The 22,914-nt window shown below is 34.1% G+C and overlaps 1 protein-coding gene across 1 annotated transcript in view; it reads right to left on the reverse strand.

Moving 5' to 3' along the window:
* Positions 1–22,588, reverse strand: part of LOC111707419 (septin-7) — a 27,027-nt gene extending 4,439 nt beyond the window's left edge. The window contains exons 1-13 of the mRNA XM_023480521.1: positions 22,268–22,588; positions 21,280–21,369; positions 20,041–20,103; positions 19,807–19,909; positions 16,364–16,554; positions 15,457–15,553; positions 13,339–13,419; positions 12,740–12,816; positions 12,042–12,097; positions 11,148–11,194; positions 5,200–5,299; positions 2,652–2,740; positions 555–733 (exon numbers count right to left, since the gene is read on the reverse strand). Coding sequence (XP_023336289.1) covers positions 555–733; positions 2,652–2,740; positions 5,200–5,299; positions 11,148–11,194; positions 12,042–12,097; positions 12,740–12,816; positions 13,339–13,419; positions 15,457–15,553; positions 16,364–16,554; positions 19,807–19,909; positions 20,041–20,103; positions 21,280–21,369; positions 22,268–22,483 — 1,389 coding nt within the window. The 5' untranslated portion in view covers positions 22,484–22,588. The remainder of the gene's footprint in view (positions 1–554; positions 734–2,651; positions 2,741–5,199; positions 5,300–11,147; positions 11,195–12,041; positions 12,098–12,739; positions 12,817–13,338; positions 13,420–15,456; positions 15,554–16,363; positions 16,555–19,806; positions 19,910–20,040; positions 20,104–21,279; positions 21,370–22,267) is intronic.
* Between the last annotated feature and the right edge of the window lie 326 nt (positions 22,589–22,914).

A 22,914-nucleotide genomic window follows, 5' to 3' on the forward strand; every position in this document is an offset into this window, starting at 1 on the left:
AGGTGAATCTGATGGCAACTACCCTTACTACCCCAACTACCGTCTATATTTCAGAGAGACCCCACTCCCACCCTTGGAGTTGAATCTGATGGCAACTACCCTTACTACCCCAACTACCGTCTGTTTTTTAAAGAGACCCCATCCCCACTCTGTGTTCATTCTATGCGCATGGTATACAATATGGGTATCGATTCCCATTAAATCACATGTTTTAAGCTTGTTTCTGGCATTCATAACACTCTCCGACCTTTACTATCCTCACCACCCACCTTCTGAAGGGTGCACATTTCATCGTCAAAAAAAAGGCATTTTATACATACAGGAGGGGGGAAGGGATATTATTCTTAAAAAGAAGTCCTTAAAAAATATTAAGTTTGTTCGAACTCACTTAGAGCATTGGAAAGCAAAAAAATTTGTCCACAGAGAAGAAAATCGAAAATTTGAAATATCATTTTGTAAAAAACAATCAATCAAATCCGTCAAAACTTCAGAAAAGCTGTAAATATTTAAAAGGTAGAACGGAGTGTAAAATTTAGTCTATTTCTAGCAAATACAAAGAAATTGTTTATTTTATCAAATGTCTTGAAAATGTTTGTTTTGAAGCAGTTTCCAAATACCTCTTCCATTTCTCTTTCCATCTTTGAAAGCTTGGCGGACTGCTCCTTCTGTTCTTCTTCGATCATGAGCAGAGGATTTTTGTTGGGAACTCTCTCATTATTGGGTTCAACTATACCTAAACAAATTATAGGGGTTTAGAATACCCATAGGCATATTAGAGAATTTTTCATAAATTTAATATTTATTTTGCCCCCTAGAAAGTTTGGATTTTAGGGGGGAAGGGCCCTTTGCAAATTTTACAAATTATCGTATTTGCAATGCCTTGACTTTTTGCTGAAATTTTTACCTAATCTTAACTTACGCCATTTTTTGAGTTTAAAAATGTAAAAAGTAAGATTGACATACAAAGAAATGAGCAGAAATAATTTTATAAAAAGTCTACACGGGCACAGTAAAGAGAGAACACTTTTAACCTTTTTAAAAAAAGGAAAGAGACGTAGGAAGGATGAAATCAAAATTTGAACAAATTTACAATTCTAGATGGATTTTATACAAAATATCAAAATAAATAAATTATTGAATTTAGACCAATAAGAACAGGGTGTTCCACTAAACATGACAGTAGCAAGACTATTTGAAAGTACTCTTTGATCTTTGCATTTATTAGAGACTTCTTTCATTCGTATGATTCTCTAAATAATATCCACAAAATTCTCCTTGTCTTAGGATTGCCAAAATGTGGTTTGCCTTTTTTGTGCTGTTAATATTTTGTTCAGGTTTAAATTTTATTGAATAAACCAAAACTGTCGGATTATGAACAAAATTCGTCAACATTTCGGAAATATTGAAAGCACAAAAAAGGGCTGACAACATTTCGGAAATTCCAGAGCTATGGGACTATAATTGTAAAATTTAGTTTAAGAAAAAATGCCGTGAATAATTTCAAAGATCACAGACGACTCGACCTTCAAGTCGTTTTCTACTGTCACGTTTTCTTGGACACCCTGGAAACTCCCAAATTCACTGTAATATTTAATTTACTAGAAATACGATCCTCCATTTAGACATTTAAATTAGTCTTTCAAAATGCGGGAATATTCGATCACACTTATTTCAATTTAAAAACAAAAAGTTCGTAGTCTTAAGGTTTCAAAATCTTGCATCAGTTTTTCGACAACGAAATATGTCCAGTTTGATCCCCCTCCAGATTTAGGAAATGTTTTTCTTAATCTCTGAAGCAAACATTTTAAAGTCAGTTTTGTAACGAGAAATTATATTAAAAATTATCGAGTTTTTTCCAAAAAAAGAAGAAAATTTCATTAATCCCTGGTAACAAATATTTTTGACGTAGGGAAAAATTAATAAAAAATAGTAAAAAGATTAATTATTCAGAAAAAAACGTCAGAGCTGAAAACTTTAGAATAAGATATCCCTTTTCTCGATTACTTAATCTGAGTATCCAATGGACACACTTTTGATTTTCTTCTTAAACTGTTATTTCTTTTATATGGTAGAGAAAAATAAAAAACCAGTTTTTAAAATTAGAGAGTCCCTCCCGCTTCTGTACATCAATCTTAAATGGGACGCAAAATTTCAAATTTATCGGCTTCATATACGCGACTCTGACTGGTTGAATCTCGATATCCACCATTCTAAAGTTTTCAGCTCAGAGTCTTTTTCTGGCTAGAAATGATGCAGTATAAAATTGAGAAAATTATAAAACAATGAGGTAAGCTTTAAACAAACCATTCATGAAGGGAGATTTACATCAATAATGGAGCATAATTTCTGTATGAATTTATTTGTGTTGGTTTAAAAATTAAGCAAAAAGTGTGAATATTTTATTAAAAAAGAGAAGTTTAGATTCGAACTCAATAACATTTCTTTTTAATATGTTTCAAGAAGTTGGCAAAGAGTTTTGTCTCAGCTTTCATCAGTCAACACAATTTGTGTCTTGCTAAAAAACTCGGTGATTTTTTTTAATATTGGAACCGAATTCGTATTTCTGATTGTTTTGAATATGATCCGGGTCCCAGATCCCAAATGTTGCGAGTCCAGCTCCTAAGCACTGGAGTACTTGAAGTATATCTAACCTGCTAGTTTCCTGCATCTGAAGTTCTCGTAGTGAACCATGTTGGTCATCTCCTTCAAGTCCTGCAGGTGGGATCTTATCAACATATTCCTGACAATATCATTATCATTATCATTATCATTATCATTATCATTATCATTATCATTATCATTATCATTATCATTATCATTATCATTATCATTATCACATTATCATTATCATTATCATTATCATTATCATTATCATTATCATTATCATTATCATTATCATTATCATTATCATTATCATTATCATTATCATATCATTATCATTATCATTATTATTATCATTATTATCATTATCATCATCATCGTCATCATCATCATCATCATCGTCATCATCATCGTCATCATCATTATTTTTATGATTATCGCTATATATTATTGCTACAAAAAAGTAAAGTTTTCAAATATGCTTCATAATAAGACACCTAAAGCTGGAATAGGAAGAAGACTTATTGTCTTTTAAATATTTTTAAATATTTCAATAAACATAAAATGCAGCTAAGAACGCTAAGTACAGTGTACACTCTACTCCTACCCATTTCTCTTAAAAGGTTGATTTTCAAACTGCTGAACACTGGTGAAACTATTTACCTTTAAACAAAATGGCTTAAATATCGGTTTCCTATTCCAAAGTATTTTAGGTCCCAATGTAACGCAAAGAACGTCTAATATCACCCAAGTTTGAACCCAAAAATATATACAAAATAATACATAGACACCTCTTGTATCTTAAGCATGGAAATTTCTATATTACATAACATTTTCAATGATTATATTTAAGGATTAGAAAACTCTTCTCGAAGCTGAGTTATATATTAGATTTAAAATCATCTTGAACACAAAAATAGTATATAATACTCAAATCCTTATATTTTATGCTTAGTAAGTTCTATATCAACATTAAATTTTTAAGGATATATTAAGAATTAGAAAAATACTGTATGGAGAGTAAAATCAGTGGAGCGTAAAATCAGTTCCTTTGTCTGAACTTTTTATCGACTTTTAAGTAGAAGGTTATCATAAGATTATAAACTTTTGCTGATTCTACAAGGGAAGTTAACAAGAGATCTTGTGATATCAAGATCAAGATTCTCAAGTTTATAAGATTGACAATATTCATACAGAAGTAAATTATGACAAAACGTTTTCTGCATATTTTAGTTTTTAACAGATCCAAAGAACTAGAACTAAAGATTACTCCATAAATCTAAAATTTTAGACACAAAATAAATCCAATCTAAGTCGAAAATCTTATGAAATTCTTAAATACCAAAATCTTAAATATAAACATTACCATGAACCAAAATTGCATCCTTTGGAGTAACACATCAATTTTTTAATATTGTTAATATTTTCAATATTGTGAATATTTCTAATATTGTTATTGAAGATTTTTTTTTTAAATGCTAGACTTTTAGTACCCCATTTTCTATTAACAATTAAATTAACTATTGCTTTTCAAGTTGCCATTTTATCATTGTTATTCTCTTAAAAAATCTCAAGGAATTTTTTGTTTAAGTTTGCCCATTTTCAAATGAAGTATCTGGCGACATTTTTTCCTGGTCCGGGTCATGAAAGTTGACAAAATAAATTTTGGCCCGATCGGTTCGGCCGTTTCGTTGCTCATCGGATAAAAACAGACAGATAAGGTAAAAGTATATTTATTGATTATAGGTTGAATTTAATCTATTTTGACAAAAACAGCCTGCTCCGCAGTATTCCATTTTGGAAGAAATATTATCTACAGTGGAAAATCATTTAACATCAAATCTTAAATAATAAAAATCAAGAATAACCATCAGGGGGGCTGATATATTTATATCTACCAGCCTATTTAGCTGGACAGTACACTTACAACTGTTTACTAATAAATGACAGAATAAGATTCTGGATAACTTACAGTATAATAATCAAATATGAATTACGCATACATTAGTGATCTAAACACTATATCCTCGTTGGTAACAACCTCCCCCCACTCCAAAATTTTGGGTAAATGTGCACTTTAAAAAAAAATATTAACAACCCCTTCAGACACAAAAATGCTTTTTAGATATAGAATTATATTTTTCTTTTTTAAGTATGCGGTAAATAATTTTGTTTAGCACTAGAAATAGAATTAAATATTATAGTTTAATATTGAAAATTTTGACATGGTTGAGAATTGTCCGATACCAAAAATAGATGGTTGCGTCATTGTCTCTTGTTGCGAGAATTACTACAAACCCATGAATGGGTTTCTCGAGCCCCCAGCAGTGGTCCATTGCACTTTATTACATTAGTCTTTTGCGATTATAATACAGTGATTAATTTTTCAGTAGATGGTAAACAAACATAACACTGGTTCAAGTTTATCAGTTAGGGACAAAACGAAAGTTGTTGAATTTTTATTCAGAGGTGTTTTATCAAAGTGATTCAAGATAACATGAGAGGGACATAATCACAGCTGTTAATTTTACCAGAAAGGGGCTAAATCACAGTGTAAGATTACCTGAGAGGAACAAAATCACAGTGGTTTAAGTTTACCTGAGAGGTACGAAATCACAGTGGTTCAAGTTTTCAATGTCCACTGTTCCCCAGGGATATCGTCTTCCTCGCACCATCTTTCCATCTCCCCCGTCAATAACTAAAAAAATTGGTTAAGAATTCTATTATGAAGCTAACCAGTAGATTAGCCACCCGCTCATCTGACCTTGAGGAAACTGATCTCAGTGTTTTTTGACCCAATGGTTTCCGATCTAAAATTGTATTAGATTCACTCTCTCTCTACTTCCCCCCCCCCCCTTCAGAAGGGAAACAAGGAATTTTTTTTTACCAAACAAGGAAGAGAAAAAAAAGTGAAAAAGTGTAAAAGGAGAGGGAATGAAAAAGTGTAATCTAAGAAAACCAGCAAAGGGAAGAAAATTCAATTTAGTTTGAATTATCTTCCCCAAAACTCGCCAAAAAATGGAATAGAATTAAATGTTGTTTGAATTTTCTTCCCAAATAGTTTCTTAAACATTAAAAGGAAAAAAGTATTCAAATAAGATTGAATTCTCTTCCCCAAGAACATCAAACAAGGGAAAAATTTGATAAATTGGGGTTGGACGTAGTAATGAAAAGAGAACGATTAAAATTCTTAAAAATGCATTGAGAGTAAGAACTACTGGATATATTCTTTAAAACCATTTATAAGAACTATAAGAAAAGAAATCTGAAAGAGGTCCCGTTATGAACCCCCCAGACCGCCGGCAGGAATGGGAAGCACCGTCCCACTCCTACTCTAACTGGACCTTTATACCTACAACAATTAGCCCATTGTCAGAAGATACAAAGGAGATACATTCCAGCCAGTGGCTCATCAATTAACTCCATTGGATGGTTGGTATCAAACAACCCTTTAGGCGAAGAAAAGAGGTTACCCTAATTTAAGCTGTTCCTGCCAAATCCATCCACCGCTCCAGCAGTGAATTTATCTTTTCGGTCCTTTTCAGCAGCACTTCCTTTGAGACATTATCTCCCCCTAACATCCCAGTAAGGATTGCCGTGCTACTCCGTGGCCTCCCTGACATAAGGACTCCCAGCCCTGTTTTAGACCTCTCATAAGCTACTGCTTGACAGGATACAACAACATGATGTTCCGAAAGGTGGTTAACTATCCCTTTATTTAGGCATAGCGGACACCATTTAGTGGCGGAGCCATGTATGTTTGGGCGTCGATTTCCTAGCCCTGCATCCCCGGCTCTCAATCTGTTAAATACACCCCCTACCTTGCTATCACAAACATGTGGCTGGAGTTTGAACCAGATCTGAGGGGTTGGCATACAGTTGAGAGACACACACTGCCTTTTCTGCTCCAAGACCCCTATTATTGACATTTCGGTAAGTCTCTTCTTCAGCCTAGTTTTAGGACCTTCAAACACATCCAGTCCCAAATCAGCAATCAGATCACCAACCATTCTCGCCCACGGGTCGTCATGTGCTCCGATCACCGCGTCGAATGTATTGGACAGAATAGGATCTCGTTTTTTATGCATGATCTCCCACACATATAAAGCGACTCGCTCCTTTATCCTGTCACGCATTGGTTTAAACCCCGCATCCATGTACCCAACTACTTTGGACGACGAAATTGGTAATTGCAGGATGAACCGTGCAACCTGATGATGGATGCTGTCTAGCTTTATAGTGACACTGTTAGATAACACCATGGATTCCACCGCATACAGTATAGCTGGTATAGCACATCTCTCCCATAGGGTATGGGCTGCAAGAGACCGATCTAGTCCAGATCTTGTGAGTCCCATGATAGTATTAGCATAATTCTTGTCAATAAGTGTCATTCTTCCGACAAGCAGGGAGTCGGGAACCTTACCCTCATGGAAGGTTGCATTGATAACATCAGTCAACATGCTCACGAAGCACGGCCCAGCATATTTAAGCATAGATACTGTGACATTATCAACTCCAGGGGATCGTTGTAGTTTAATCTTGTCTATAACAGCTTTAACTTCAACCTCAGTGGTTCTCCTGCAGACTTGCTCTTCATGGGTTGTGCTATCTACTGTATCGTTCATCCACTCTTGCCACCCCATAAGCTGTTTGACATCCATCTCTTTGATGAGCTGTTCACCTCTGTGAGTAAATATTGCAGACCTTTGGCAAGAGAAGATTTTTGCTAGCTCCTCCAAAACAATCTCCTCAATCCGTGCTCTGTCTGTCGCCAGTCTCCCTTGTGTATCTTTGACAGCCGATAGTATTCCTTTCTTCTTCACTGTTCTTCTGACAAGCCTCCAGAACTGTTTGTTAGTCAAAGTCGACCTTGCACGCAACCTACGTAGCAGTAGCCCCTGACGGGTCTTCTCCTTGATTTGTAGCCTAAGGGTTACCGCCTTCTGCTTGAAGACTTGTAAAAGTTTCTCTTTCCCTTTCTCAGCCTCACCACTCCCAAAGCCTAGCACAGATTTTTCATGCTCTAACCGTCTGACATGTGCCTCTGCAACAATGCATTTTCTGCGCAACCGTCTCACCGACTTGCACACTGGAACGCGGGTCTTATGTGCCGGTTTTTGGTTGCATGAACTTTTTGCTGCTGATACTAGAGTGTCCTGGAGGAGCCGACATTTCTCTCCAGTATCCATTCGACTCCAATCTGTCATGAGCACCATGGATTCAAAGGCTTCTCTATATGCCTCTCCTGTTGCTAGACATGGGCCAACAATTGGATCCTCTTCCTGTGGTTCCTTAGTGGATGGCCCTGGCCTTATTTGTACTTTATAGAAAATTGCTGAATGATCACTGCCCCCCAGTATTTCCCCGAAAGTGTCTATTGACATTTCCGTAACCAGTGGGACCTCCCTGTCATCCTCAAGGACCAGGTCCAATGCAGCCACAGAGTTGTTAGTTATTCGTGTAAATAAACCTTTACAACGTTTAGTATCGCTGTTGACGATGCGGAGGTTGTTAATCGAAACAAAATTCCTTACTAATCTCCCATTTGAGTTTATGTCCCTGTTGTTCCCTGGAATACCTCGGCTGTCTGCCCCGATATGTCCATTGAAATCCCCCGCGAGAGAACACGTATACCCGCCTTCTCTGAGGGTAGAGATTTCAGCTTGTAGCCTCGCACACAGCTCTGCATTCCAAACTTGGAAACTATCCCCTCCAACCTCAGCTGCAAGATACACAAAACATAGGGCTACATTACTGTCGTTTTCATGGATTAGTATCCACTCTCTTTCATTATCCAAGTAGGGGTACATTGGTAGCGGCGGCTCGTACTGTGAATGGTTAAGGCCTGGCCGAACTATGGTCAATATCCCGCCACCTTTCTTTTCATTCCAAAGCCTCTCTTTGGAGTACCATGTGAACTTGTCTAGACATGATATCTATCTATCTATCTATCTATATATATATGTATGTATGTAGCTTTCCTAGCTACCGGGTAACAAACTAAGCCATATGTTACTGTTGATGGCTCACATACTAAACCGTATGCTAATGTCATGAGCTATTCCAATCTTTTCTTGCTAACATATTAAGCCATATGTTAATGCATCCCTGGCTGTAAACCCAGCCAGAGATTAATGCTGTACATTACTGTTGATCATACTCTCTCCTCCTGTCTCTGTCGCATTCATCATCAAAAAAATTACATTAAATCCAAAGTAATGTAATATTCATTTTAAACCAGAGTTTGCCATTTAATCCAAAGTAATGTACTGCATAGTTAAGATTAGAACATATTACACCATACGTTCCTCCGTCTAAAGAAAATTAATGGGGTGCACTACTTTTATTCCAACGTAATAGAGGCCCATTTCAACTATAGTTAATTACATATTACATAATAATTAAGATTCAATTTCTGCAGCTCCATCACTCTTGTATAGCGCCAGATATACTTTCGGCCAGATTCCATATAGCATCTGAGAGGGGGGGGGGGTGTATACTCTTGGTAGAGTTCCCTCTTACCTTTAAGTAAAGTTGAAACTATTAGACAATTTGCACCAGTCCCAAAATTTAAAAAAAGATTTTGCTTATTTTGTGAAAATTAAATCACTGATGTAAGCCAAATAAAATCGTCAAAATAAATCAAGACGGGTATCAAAATGTCCGTAACACTGAGTTCAGAAATGTTAAAATAGTCAAAATACCTTGAATAAGGTTATAAGCAAAAGGCCGGGGTTTTTTTTCCAAGTGTATAAAAAATAGTTGTTGTTGTTGCTAAAATTAAACAATTTTGGAAATATAGAAAACCTGACAAATGGACAGTGTTCAGGGATTCAAGACGCATGTTTTTATACCTTTAAAAAATAAAAAATATATTTTTTCAAACCTTGAATTACTGAATGAGTTTTGATTTTTTTTAAATTTTACTATATAAATGTTACTACTAATTTGATTTTGGTGTTATATTGGAGAAAAGCTTAAAACCTAACATCTACTTTTTTACTCTACAGAGGTTTGGTCCATCACCATCACCGAGTTTATTAACCTTCCCTACAATGTGCTGAAGCAGCAAAGAAAGCAATGGTTGTGTTAGAGAAAATTACCAGAGCATTTCAATAAGGGATAGATACATATTCTTGAAACTTTATGTTCAGTTTGTACGCTGCCACTTAGAATTTGCATCTCCAGTCTGGTAACCCTGGCACCTTGGCGACATTGAGACTCTTGAAAAGGTTCAAAGGAGAGCAGTTAATTACATCACAGGCCTAAAGGGAGTAACCTACGAAGACAAACTTAGGGAGTTAGGTATATTAGTATTATCCCTGGCTAACAAAAGATTCAGAGCTGATCTGATTCAGGTTTTCAAAATTCTGAAAGGAATTGATGATGATGACATCACAACATGAACATAGTTTACATTGGTTGGGCAGGAGCCACAAAGAATAACCAGAAACACAGCATACCATGATAACCTTGTAGCAACCAGGTCTAGAACTGACATGAGATCCAACTTTTTTACTAACAGAGTCGTAGCTAAGTGGAATGGACTCCCATCAGAGGTCAAGGACTCTAGAACCTTGTCAATTTTCAAATCTAAACTTGATGAACTGATCAACTAAAACTTCACTTGTGTATTTGAGTAGTGTAAGGCGTATGCTGAAAACCCAAGATAACCAGGATGATCTGAACACTACTCTGGAGGACTGGAATAGACATTCCTACAATACTTCTACCTGGAGTCCTTAGAATCACACACAAGTATCAAGTAAGTATCAAGTAAATTTTTTCCTGTTGCAAAAAGGTTTTGACATTTTCGATTAAATAGTTTGCTTCAGCCTTACTTAAAGCATAAATCTATTACCCCGGACTGATGACAGACAGAAAAATCTACATTTATCAATGCAAATGATAAATGAATGAGTTCTTATTTTCCTTAGATATCTTTAGTTAAAGAGACCCTCCATGCAAAGATGACAGTGCCCGATTCACAACGGTACCCTTGAAAGCTTTATCTGATTGATAATGTGGAGGATACTGCCGTATTTCTAGGCTGTAGTGTTTAGTTCTGATGATTTCAAAATATATTTCTGCAGTGGAAATGCGCAAGTCACTTTTGTTGAGAAACAACAAATCAAAAGAAATGTTTTTAATGTTATAAACATGAATATCCTATTTTTACTTAATCAGGCAAAGCTTTCATGGGTACTGTTGAGAATCGGACATTGCCATCATTGCATGGAGGCCAGGGTCACTTAAAATTACGCTCACAGTCCCTTTAAAGGTTGTGCATTCCGAATAATGTATTACTGCAAAGTTTCTTCTGGATATCTTACTGATCATTTGATCAAAAAAAGTTTTATTAATAAATCAGAATTACGAAGTGCTCAGTTAAAACTAGTTATGGCATTGAGTCTATGAGTAAGCATATTTTGAAGGCATTAAAAAAAGTTTTTTTTTACATTTAACCCTCTCAACCTTCAGAACAACGAGAAATAAATATCAAGCTTTAAATTGAATTAAAACTGATGTGCAGTCACACTTACTTGTATTAGATCCAACTACAGCAAATGGAACTCGATCCTTCATTTTCCTAAATATATGAAAATATAATTTTGAAAATATTAACTGTTGAAATTGTATGTTCTTAACCTTATTCATTATTTTAAAATCAAAGTTTAATAGACACAACGTCTAGACCCTAGGGTTTGCAATGAAGTTTTCTAGTGATTAAAATTTTCCTTCCATTTTTTTAAAAGCGATCATTGTACTGCAAAGAGAAGATATGTATAGAGGTTCAGTGAATTGAGTAATGAGTACAGCTGGGCAAAACTGTACAATTTTACAAAAAAATAATGCAAGAATAAAGGGAAGGGAAAAGGCGCTGGTCTGGCGAGAGAAAGTCAGTCGCAATGCTATGCAGATGGGTACCTTATTACACACGCACACTCTTTTGGTACAGACACACACACGTGTCTACAGTCAAGGAAAGTGCAGAACATAGTCGTCTACTTATTGAGTAAATTTTTAAAATTTTAAAATTTTAGGCATTCAATGTTGTGTTGTTAAATTTTTCACTTGTCGATATTTTCTTGAGATCTCTTTTCTATATCTCTGATTTCTAAACACTCATCTTATTCAATTTGACGTGTGTGAGACTTGGAGGAATAATATTTTAAGAGCAACCGCTCTTCATTAATCAAACTGCTGTAAGCTTGTATTTTCTCTACTCACAAGGATCAGACAAAAAATTATAAAAATATAATTTCGTTCTATAGCATGGTTAAAAATTGTGCTATAACCGATTCACAATAACAGGGGTAGAACTCGTAGGCTCATCAATATATATAAAATACTAATCTCTGTTTGTCTGTTTCTTTAAACGTCAGATCAATAAGGGCGTTTCTTTAAATAATATATACCCCTTGTGTTGGACTAACCTGTTCTCTTTCTTATCATTTTCCTCTCCCTCCTCCACCTCAGGGAATTCGTAAATCTAATTTCACAATCAGAATAAATATAGTATCTATTGGGCTCCATCACTCTTGTATAGCGCCAGATATACTTTCGGCCAGATTCCATATAGCATCTGAGAGGGGGGGGGGGTGTATACTCTTGGTAGAGTTCCATATATAATCCAGGCGGGAGGAGCCGTATCATGTAAAATATAGGTAGGTATCATATAAATCCTGATATTTAATTGTATAATACTGCACTCTTAAGTTTAACTAGCCAGTCACTTCCTTTAAGAAAATCTCAATAAATTAGAAAACCTGTGTAAAAATAAATTTCAAGAAACAACATTAAGTTTATTATTTTTTTCTCTTTTCTCTTGATTCAAACTTTGAGCGAGAAACCATTAAAAAGGTTTCTCTCACAAATCGTGTGGTAACTTCGAATATTAAGGTGGTAACTTCGAATATTATGTGAAGTAACTTCGAATATTATGTGTAGTAACTTCGAATATTAAGTGTAGTAACTTCGAATATTATGTGTAGTAACTTCGAATATTAAGTGTGGTAACTTCGAATATTATGTGTAGTAACTTCGAATAATAAGTGTGGTAACTTCGATTATTATGTGTAGTAACTTCGAATATTAAGTGTATTAATTTAGATTTTAAAATCTGATTATTTTCCTTGATTTTAGCTGCGTGAATCTGCTGCATTATTTTGGATTTAAAGAATGCTATCTCTTCCTCCACCAGGGTATCAGCTGCAAATATTCATTTATTCAATAATTCTATGAAACATCCAAACACGAGAAAAAAGTAGATAGTTTTTAAAAGATCACCCTCGGCAAAACTCTGTAAAAAAATAAACTGTAAGAAGTATCGTGGGAAAAGCTTGTATTAAATTTTTCATCACTTCCCAAAAACAAATTCTTTAAAATTTATAAACCCCGGATGCATTTAGAAAAGATTTTAATATATATTTAGAGATTGATTAAAAAAAATCCGGAATCTTTCTTAGGTATCTTTGTGTTAACAAGGACAAAAGGACGTGTATAAAAGATTGTTGGAAAAGTCGTAATTCTATTAAAAAAATACACAATTGAATAAATGCTAAGTGATAAATGAATAAATGAATAAATGAATAAATGAATAAATGAATAAATGAATAAATGAATAAATGAATAAATGAATAAATGAATAAATGAATAAATGATGACTAAATGATTAAATGACTAAATGACTAAATGCTAAATAACTAACTGACTAAATGACTAAATGAATTCCTTTGGCAATGACTGGTATAATATTGACTTTATCATGAAGTTGACGCATGAATTCAATGTCCAGGGGTCTTAAACCGTGTCCTAAAATAAAAAAAATATAAAAAATAAATTTTAATGATTTTTAGAAGCCAAAATTTCCACTTAAAAAATCAAAAATAAATCATTAACCGTCATCATTCTCGGTATTAATAATGCCATGCTTTTTATAAAGATGCTTTCGAATACCAAAATAACATTTTTAATGATTTTAAATCTTACCATTCCGAAGGCAAAGTGACGACCCCCCCCCCCCCTCCTAGAAAACCATCTATAAATGTTTATATTTTAAAGTCTACAAGTTAAATTGAACATTGAACAATCTGTAAAGCCTCAATAATTCAAACTAAAATCTATATTTCAACATATGTGTCAAATGATAAAATATCGGACTTCTTTACAAATTTACAATTAAAGCACTTAAAGATAGTGTTAAATTTAAATAATTAGGCTTTTAGGGCGCATCGCGCCCATCTTCTATTTCAACTTTATATGTGGCATCTGTGAGAATATTCTCTTTGTACCGTATAAAACAAAAACTAGAAAAGTTTGCGAATTTCACAACATTCGTTCGAGCATTTTCAAAATTTTACAAAAATTAAAAACTTTTAACACAAATTTTTGAAATTTTGATCATTCATAAAGCTTTCTTGGAGTCACGTGAGGTCCCACACAAAATTTGGGCCCGATCGGTTCAGTCGTTATAACGTTTATTGGATACAAACAAACAAACAGACAAGCACATTTTTTAAAATTTTTATTATTCATAAACCTTCCCCTGTGGTCACGCGATGTCCCACAAAAAAATTTGGGTCCGATCGGTTCAGCCGTTTTGACGTCTATTGGATACAAACAGACAGACAAGCCAAATTTATATATAGATAGATAGAATCAATATTTAAACTTTTCTAATATCCTACAATTTCAAGGATTTCATAAAATCTATTTTTTATCGTTTCAAGTAAAATGTATCGGACCTTTTAATTAAACTTTTAATATAAATTGATCATGCAAAATCAAGATCTATATAAAGCAAGCATCTTGTGGAGATTTTTCCTAAACAATGTGTTTAGTTGATAAAAAAAAGCAATTTTGAAGGTAATTTTACAAATTTTGCAGTCGCTAAATTTATTTGTAAGTTTCTTTTTTTCTCAAATAATTTAGAAACTATTTATTTCACTTTTTTAGCCTCAACTTTCAATAAATAATAATTAAATAATATTCTTTTTTATTCCAAACTTGAATCCCAAATTTCATTATTTTATAAAATATAAAGAATTAGATGACATTTACATTTAAAATATAGATCTAGTAAATGTCAGAAAGTACTAAAACATATTTAAAAAGTTAGATGTTATCTATTAATCATTTTAAATTTTATGTTTATGCAGGGGTGTATATTTTCCTGAAAAATAATCCCTCCTATTTTGAAAAATTAACTCCAAAAAGTTAGGGTTTTGGTTTGGGGCTTTATTCGCTAAACTGGGAAAAACAATTAATTTTTATGAGGAAAAATATTCTAGGTAGACAGTATAAAAAACTGTTCATGTCCAATTTTGCAGTTTCTCCCCAAATCTTCAAAAATCCCCCCTANTTTAGTCTCAATTTCTAAAGAGACTGTTGATCTAATCTAAAATAACCCTCCATTAAAAATGATTCAAACCGCTTCCATTTACAGTTTACACCTTTTTCTTATCAAAAATGTGGAAAGATATCGTTTTCATTGAAAGCGTGAAAAGTGTTCATGCTGGACAATTTCCTACATTGTTTCTGTAGCAACACAACGTCAGTAACTTTAAGTAACTTTAAGTAACTTTAAAGGAGAATTGAGAAACCAATTAATAAGATATTTAATCTGATCATACGAAGGGTACAGTTGTAAATCGGATATTCCATTTATCTGTAGAGGGTCACTTTTGAATTCTACGGATACTTCATTATTTATTTGTTTCTTTAATCTGCAAGATTTAAAAATCCAATTAAATATACCTACGGATGGGGGAAGTATAAAGTAAATTATATACCTAAGGGGGGTAAAAAGTATATTATATACCTGAGGGGGGTATAAAGCAAATTCTATACCTGAGGGGGGTATAAAGTAAAGACAAGCATGTACTCTAGTATCCGGCATATTTGGATTCCTCTGCACCTTAGTCTCTGCTTCTAGAAACTCTTCATACTAAATATAAATAAATTCTATTGACAGTACATTTGTCACAAACCATCAACACAAAAAAATCATTTTTCTTCAGCATCCCCCCCCCCTTCCCCCTTGAAATAATTATTTCCCCCAGAAGTAAAATATGCTTCCGCGGAGTGCAATTTTTTTGTTTATGGTTTTATTCGCTGAATTGGAAAAAAGAAATGATTAAATGTGCGAAAGAAGACTGAAAAAGGGTCCTTTTACCCCCAAATCATCAAAAAAACATTAGCAGGGGGTAATTCTGAAATATATACACCCCTGTATATAAATAAATTCTATTGACAGTACAACACTCGTCACAAACCATTTACATAGGGAAATGAAAAGAAAATAAGAGATGCAGGGGTATATACTGCATATTTTATCGAAAACTATTTTTCTTACCCCACTCCCCCTTTTGAAAATCATTGTTTTCCACCAGAAAATATATTTGACTGCATTAAGGTAAATAAATGATTCTTTTGAGAAATCAATGAACTGTTAGGTAGAAAATATCAAAAAGAATGTAAAAAAGTTGCCCGGAAGGGGGGGGGGGGAGGGATGTATATTTATCTAAATCCTATTTTTCAGAAATCTTTTCTCGAATGGGGGAGGGAAAAAAATAATTTTTCGAGAAAATATACACTCCCAGCAATAAGGATTCTGACAAATATACACCCCTGAAAGGATTAATGAAGGAGGGGAATCTTATTGACCAATAACATCTTAAGAGTTTTGTTGTTTTCGAAAATAACGAGCCTTTACAATAAAACTCCTGATAGATGGTCACATTAAATGAATGACTACCTGAGACTCAACGTATGATAAGACAGGATCCCAACAGTTCGAATTATCTATCGCATCTCCGAAGCCTGGAGTATCCACAACAGTTAGGAGTAGGTTTACACCGCTCTCCTGGAGTAGAACTTGACTGGTCTCAACTTGTACAGTTTGTTTGGCACGTTTCGTAGGTCCAGGGTATATATCAGAGTATATATCTGTACAACATTTTTATCATATACAGTGTGTCCCAATTCAATTCAATTCAATTCAATTCAATTCAATTCAATTCAATTCAATTCAATTCAATTCAATTCAATTCAATTCAATTCAAGAAGCAAGGGAAGTCCCGTGGGCTCCTCGATCTAAATGGGGTACGCCATCACGATCCCGTCTAGATCAAGACTTTTCAGCCTGACATAGTTTAGGCCTAACGTCGGGTATCACGACCAAATTTGAGCCATGATTCCGGATTAACTCCTTCCACCAGCGTATTACCAAACAGACTATTTCTAGTATTAATTAAATGCTGATGGATTGAGTTTCCCTTCCGGGAATACGGAATACGCGCGTTTACTATTATATCATTATATTATCTGATAAGATATGATATTGATAAGATATGATAATGATAAGATATGATAATGATAAGATATGATAATGATAAGATATGATAATGATAAGATTAGGGTTTTTATCGGAATTTGATTTGAAATATATGTTTTTAACTTATTTAATATGCCCTGAAATAGAAACAAACCGGAGTGTTGTAGTAAGTTTGACTTATTATTATTAAAAACCAGTATAAAATAATATAAATGTCATCTTCATTCGACCTTAATCTGTACTAAACTATAGCTGAATATAAGCACACAGGTATTAATCAAAACTATCAGGCAGGCATAAATATTTTTCAGAACTACAAAGAAAAAAAAATTATGAATGAGACATCAAAAAGACAATTTTTTCACACTTTTTACCCAAAAAATCATTTATTTTCCCTGAAAAATCAATCATTTCCCCCAAATCATAGAAAAAAACATTTTTCCGCGCTCCACGCAACCATTTTTAACTTATGGGGGAAAAAATATGAAGGGGGGGGAATGATTTTTACTGATAATATGCAACCCTGATATCAAGGGTCCGTTAAATTATGTGAAGAATTACCACCCCGAAACTTATTTCAAAAATCCGGGGAAAAATGGGCTTCGAAAAAAACTTTAAACACGATATATGGGGAAAGAAAACATTCAAAGCGGGAAATTTTTTTAAAAAAATATTCTCTCTTTTTAGTTTTTTTTAAGAAAAACATGATCTGATCTATTGGTTCATCGAACTGATTTTCTGATATAAATGGTTTTCATGTTCAATAAGGAACTAATTAATTGACTGGATAAATAAGTTAATGATCAGTGTTATATTGTACAGGAATAATTTAATTAGACTAAAAGCTGATTGGGAGAATAAAGAAAAATAAATAGAAGAGAAAAGGATTCTCTTGATGTAAATTTGTCAGCTTATGATTTGGTTTTTGACCTGAACTATCAAATATATGTACATTAAAAATATTTACCAACCCCGCACACACAAATTACAGGGCTTCAGGGAATTACTTTACAAAAAGGCTGGAAAGAAGTACAAAATCATCTTCCAATTTATTTAATATTATTTTCAGTTAAAAATCAGCTATCTCTATATATACTTTGCTAGTCTGTCTGTCTGTTTGTATCCAAAAAACGTCAAAAGGGTTTTACCGATCGGGCCCAAATTTAATTTTGAGTGGGACCTCACATGACCCGGGGAAGGTTTATTTGACCCTTACAAAATTTATTCTTGAAAATTTTAAAAAATCCACGCTTTTTTTAAATCTGCGAAAGTTTGTTTGTTTTTGTTTTACAATGAATACAAAGAGAAAATGATCACAATTGAAATAGAAGATGGGCTCCTAGTTTTCCATATTCAACAATAAAAACATCCATAATTTTAATTTTTTACATGCTTTAAAAACAAATATTTATTGATTTATATATACATATTAATCGGCCCTTCTCCCTATATTTGTTTACCAAAAAAAATCAGATATTTCCCCAATCACAAACATCTTAAAACTATTATCAACATGCTTTAAAACAAATGAATTTAAAGAAAAGGTTCAATAAGCCTCCCCCCCCCCCTATTAAATTATAAAATTTTTATCTAAATGAAGTTATTTCCTAAATCTATCTACTAAAGCTCTTTGCTCATAATATGTTAGCTATAGCTGGCAAAACGGCAGGACAGAATGGGGAGATGTTTTTTGAGGGAACCCGGTTGGTACCCGGGGGTAAAAATTGAAATATTTTTTGCTTCGAAAATTTGTTTTTTCTTCTCCAAAAATCTAACATTTAGAAAAAAATTCGTTTTTAATAAATTCCTCGGGCAACGCCGGACACTTCATCTAGTTCATTAATAAACGCCAACAAAGTTTTCAAGATTAAAGGGACTGTAAAGGAAAAATTAAAGGGGGTATAGACTGAAAGCTAATCACTTTAGCTCTTGATCGCGACCCATGCAAGTTATATCTGATGTTCCTGTCTCGAGAAACTGATATAAAACTGTGTTAAAATTATACGAAAATTCATATATGTAAAATTTTGAAAATCTGAAACTTAAATCACATGACCAGAACTATCACCAATGGAAGAGCAGTATACTGGTCACGTGTCTCCGCCTGTATCACGTGACCACTTTACTGCCTGCCATTGGTGGAATTTCTGGTCAAGTAATACGGACGTAAAAATAATATTATGAATGAAATCGTTTGAAAATAGAAACAACAAATATAAAAGTAAACCTAAATTACAATTAGCTTTCTCTGGGATATCATCGTTTTCAGATTGGTTGCTTATTTGCTGAATATGATCTGTTTCAACCTACTACTTTTATACAAAATTGTATATATATTAATTTTCGTAAAGATTTGACACAGTTTTATATCAATTTCTCGAGACAGGAACATCAGATATGACTTTCATGGGTCGAGATCGAGATCTAAAGTGATTAGCTTTCAGCCTATACCCCCTTTCATTTTTCCTTTACTGTCCCTTTAAGATAAATGATTTTTGAAAAAAGGAGGCAATGGTATACCCCCCCCCCCCAACTAGTGTTGTTAATCGTTTTGAATCGTTTTCAGAATTTTTTTTATAAATCTTTCAAGATTTTAAAACTGTATTATGTAAATTTTGATTTTATTAAACTTTGCAACACATTTGTTTTTGTATCGTTTTTGTAAAGTTTTTTGGTAGTTCTTTTGCATATAACTTCTGCTAGGGCTAAATTTTGACATAGTGTAAAGCTAACTAATATTTAGAAAACATAATTTAAAATACATTTCTTTCTTTACACTATTCTAAATTTAGACCATGAAAGAAAATATAAACGAAAAACGAACCAAATGAAGGCACATCTCTACCACTGTAAATGATAATTTCCTGTAAGAAACATTGAGTTGATAAGAGTAGATTTCCCAAGTCCTGACTCCCCAGCTACAAGCAGAGTAAATTCAAACCCTTTCTTAACAGACTTTCGATGAACCTAGAAAACATCATTATTTTTTATATTTTTAGCGCAAAATATTAATTTTAACAATATTATGCTTAAAGTAATTGATTGTGTGAGTAAATACTTCAGATTTAAAAATACAAAATGATAAATAAAATTTTAACCTGATTTGGTAAGTTAGCAAAACCCACGTAGCCGTCAAGTTGTCGCGGCGGTTTCTTTACAACCTTAAAAACAAAACTATATTTATCAAAATAATATGCTTTTCATTCAAACCCAGTAATCTGCGAACCAAGTATCAGAAAAATCCGAAAAAAAACTTTAAAGTAACGTTTCTTTCTCAATAAGTTAGTTTTGCGAGAAAGGGCGTTTTGCGAGAAAGTAATTTATTTTTAATAATATCAAAACTGATACTTTCAACCAGATTGATTTCCTCACAAATGAAAATTGATGAATCTGATAATAATTCTTTAAAAACATTCGGAAAAGTAAATTCCCGGTAAAGTTGATAGTTGTCCCTGGGAAATCCTCGCTAATAGTAAATACGTGGTTAAAATAATAAATATTCTAAGAGAAAAAAATAAGAAAAACTATCCATACATATCAAAAATATTAAAGTTTTTTAAAAAAATTTATAATTTATCTTGAAATGTGAACTCTTGGTGGATTTTCGCTTTCTCATGCATGTTCTCGTAAGCAAGTCTTATTTTTTCATGTCTCAAGCAGTGCTTTGGATCTGGATCCGTTGGATCCGCACAAATTTTGGCTTCCTGAATCCGGATTCGCAAAAATATGCGGATCCACGGATTCAGATCCAATGGCGAAATCTCAACAAAAAATTGCAAAAAACACAAATTTACAATTTAAACTGTTAAACAAAGAGAAATGCTGAATGGTTTTCCAAGTTGTTGCATTAACGATAAGTGACATGGGTACTGGAATAGGGTAAGGTAGTCATACAATTCTAGATTTGGTGCTAACCTACGTCATAACCCGGTACAGGGCACAAAGTGGACACTGGTCCTAGAACTGTCTTGGGATAAGATCTGTTGTAGGCGAGTATACGCATAATTGTGATTGGGATTTCTTTGGCGGTCTGAGAATTCTCCACCAATAGTTTTAATCAGTGACGTCAGACGTCACCCCGTACCGTATCGACCTTTCATTCGTGCGCGGGCCTTAATGCGATACCCTATTCCAGTACACATGATAAGTGAGAAAAACATCAATATCAAAATTCTTCGTCAGTTAATAAATCCGGAACCGGATTTTGATCATTTATTTTATGTGCGGATCCAGGATCCGGATCCGCATCAAAATTAAATGGATCCTAAGCACTGGTCTCAAGTATGCATAAAATCATGCTTTTCCGTCTTTACAAAAAAAAATTGTGAAAAACGTACCTCTGGTTTTGGAGATACATCTCGGGGTTTCGGGGCAACTTCAGGTTTTAGACTTGGTTTAGTTCCGTTACTTGATCCATAGGGATTATCCTTTATATTAATAAGCTAATAAATGATCCATAGGGATTGTCCTTAGTATTAATAAGCTATTAGTTGATCCTGAGGGATTATGCGTTATTTTGATAAGCTATTAGTTAATCCTTAGGGATAATCCTTTATATTAAAACTCTGACGTAACTCGCTTAACAATTTTACCTTTAACTGATGGTTACTTTGCAGTCTGTCCTACTGATCAATTTTTGGATCCCCCAGGCCCCCCCCCCTCCTATCAATTTTGTACATGACGAAATTAGTAAACTAGTATTTATTTATTATTATTTAGGCTTGGGTTAGGTTAAGACACTTTCTGGGCCGAGCGCTGCGGCTAGGATAGGCTAGGGAAGCGCTCCGGCTAAGATAGACTAGGGGACCGAGCGCTGCGGCCATGGGATAGGTTAGTAAAGACACTTTCTGGGCAGAGTGCTGCGGCTAGGACAGGCTAGGGGGCCGAGCGCTGCGGTCACGGGTTAGGTTAAGTTGAGACACTTTCTGTAAAATCCATGTAGAAAATTGATCGGAGGGGGGGGGGGGGCTTGGGGGTCCAAAAATCGTTCTCTAGGAATATACCACCCCCTCCCCAATTTTGTGCATGGCATATATTATTTTTCAACAAAATAAACAATATTCATTTTGTAACCGGGCGCTGCGGTCCAAAAATCGTTCTCTAGGAAATTACCAATAAGTGATCATTCACAAAATTGATAGGAGGCGGAGTGGGGTCCAACAATCGTATACTAGGACGGACACAGATAAACTTTAGGTATGAACGGTGTTAGTGAATCCATAGGATAAACCTTACATAACAATAGGACTAAGGTCAGCTGATCCGTAGGATATGTGCTCTACAAAATCTTAAACTGAAACCAAGAATAACCGAGAGAAAACCGACCTTATTTCCGTAAATTGAAGAATCTTTGGTTGCTCTTGGGGCATTCGTTGGAGGCTGGGGCGGGGCAGTAGAGGGTGTGTTCACTTTGGACCCATATATGGGTTGGGCGTTTCCAGTATTGTTTATATTATTAATAGAACCGGTTTCTTTCATAAACATTTCCCGTCTAGCCTGCAGGCGCTGCTGTAAAGCCGAGGTTCTCTGTTCAGACTCCATTTTATTAACGTATCATAACTTTAGTAATTTAAGTCAATTTCTTTGATATTTGCTAAGAAATTTAAATAAACCGGAATTATTAACAACTCCTTTGTACAGTGCCGCGTCCAGAATTTTCCTAGTATAGACTCGAATTTGTCGTCTTTGTGTTAATGAAAAGTCAATCAATTAATAAAATTTTAACAAATATTTCCTTCTTGGGAAAAAGTATTCTAATTGAATAAGGGAAGGAAAGTGCCAGCATCTAAAAGAAATACATTTTCGGAAGCGGTATTCTTCAGAATCATTAATCCCCAATTTAGATTTCAGTTTCCCTTATACTTTTACATACTGGAACATTTAATTGTTACATTAAATTTAAAATTCGGTGATGTCGATGGACCTAACCTCTGTAGAGTAAAAAAGTAGAGATGTTAGTTCCACATTAAATG

Source organism: Eurytemora carolleeae, unplaced genomic scaffold (assembly GCF_000591075.1).
Source record: "Eurytemora carolleeae unplaced genomic scaffold, Eaff_2.0 scaffold440, whole genome shotgun sequence".
Taxonomy (NCBI): Eukaryota; Metazoa; Arthropoda; class Copepoda; order Calanoida; family Temoridae; genus Eurytemora; species Eurytemora carolleeae.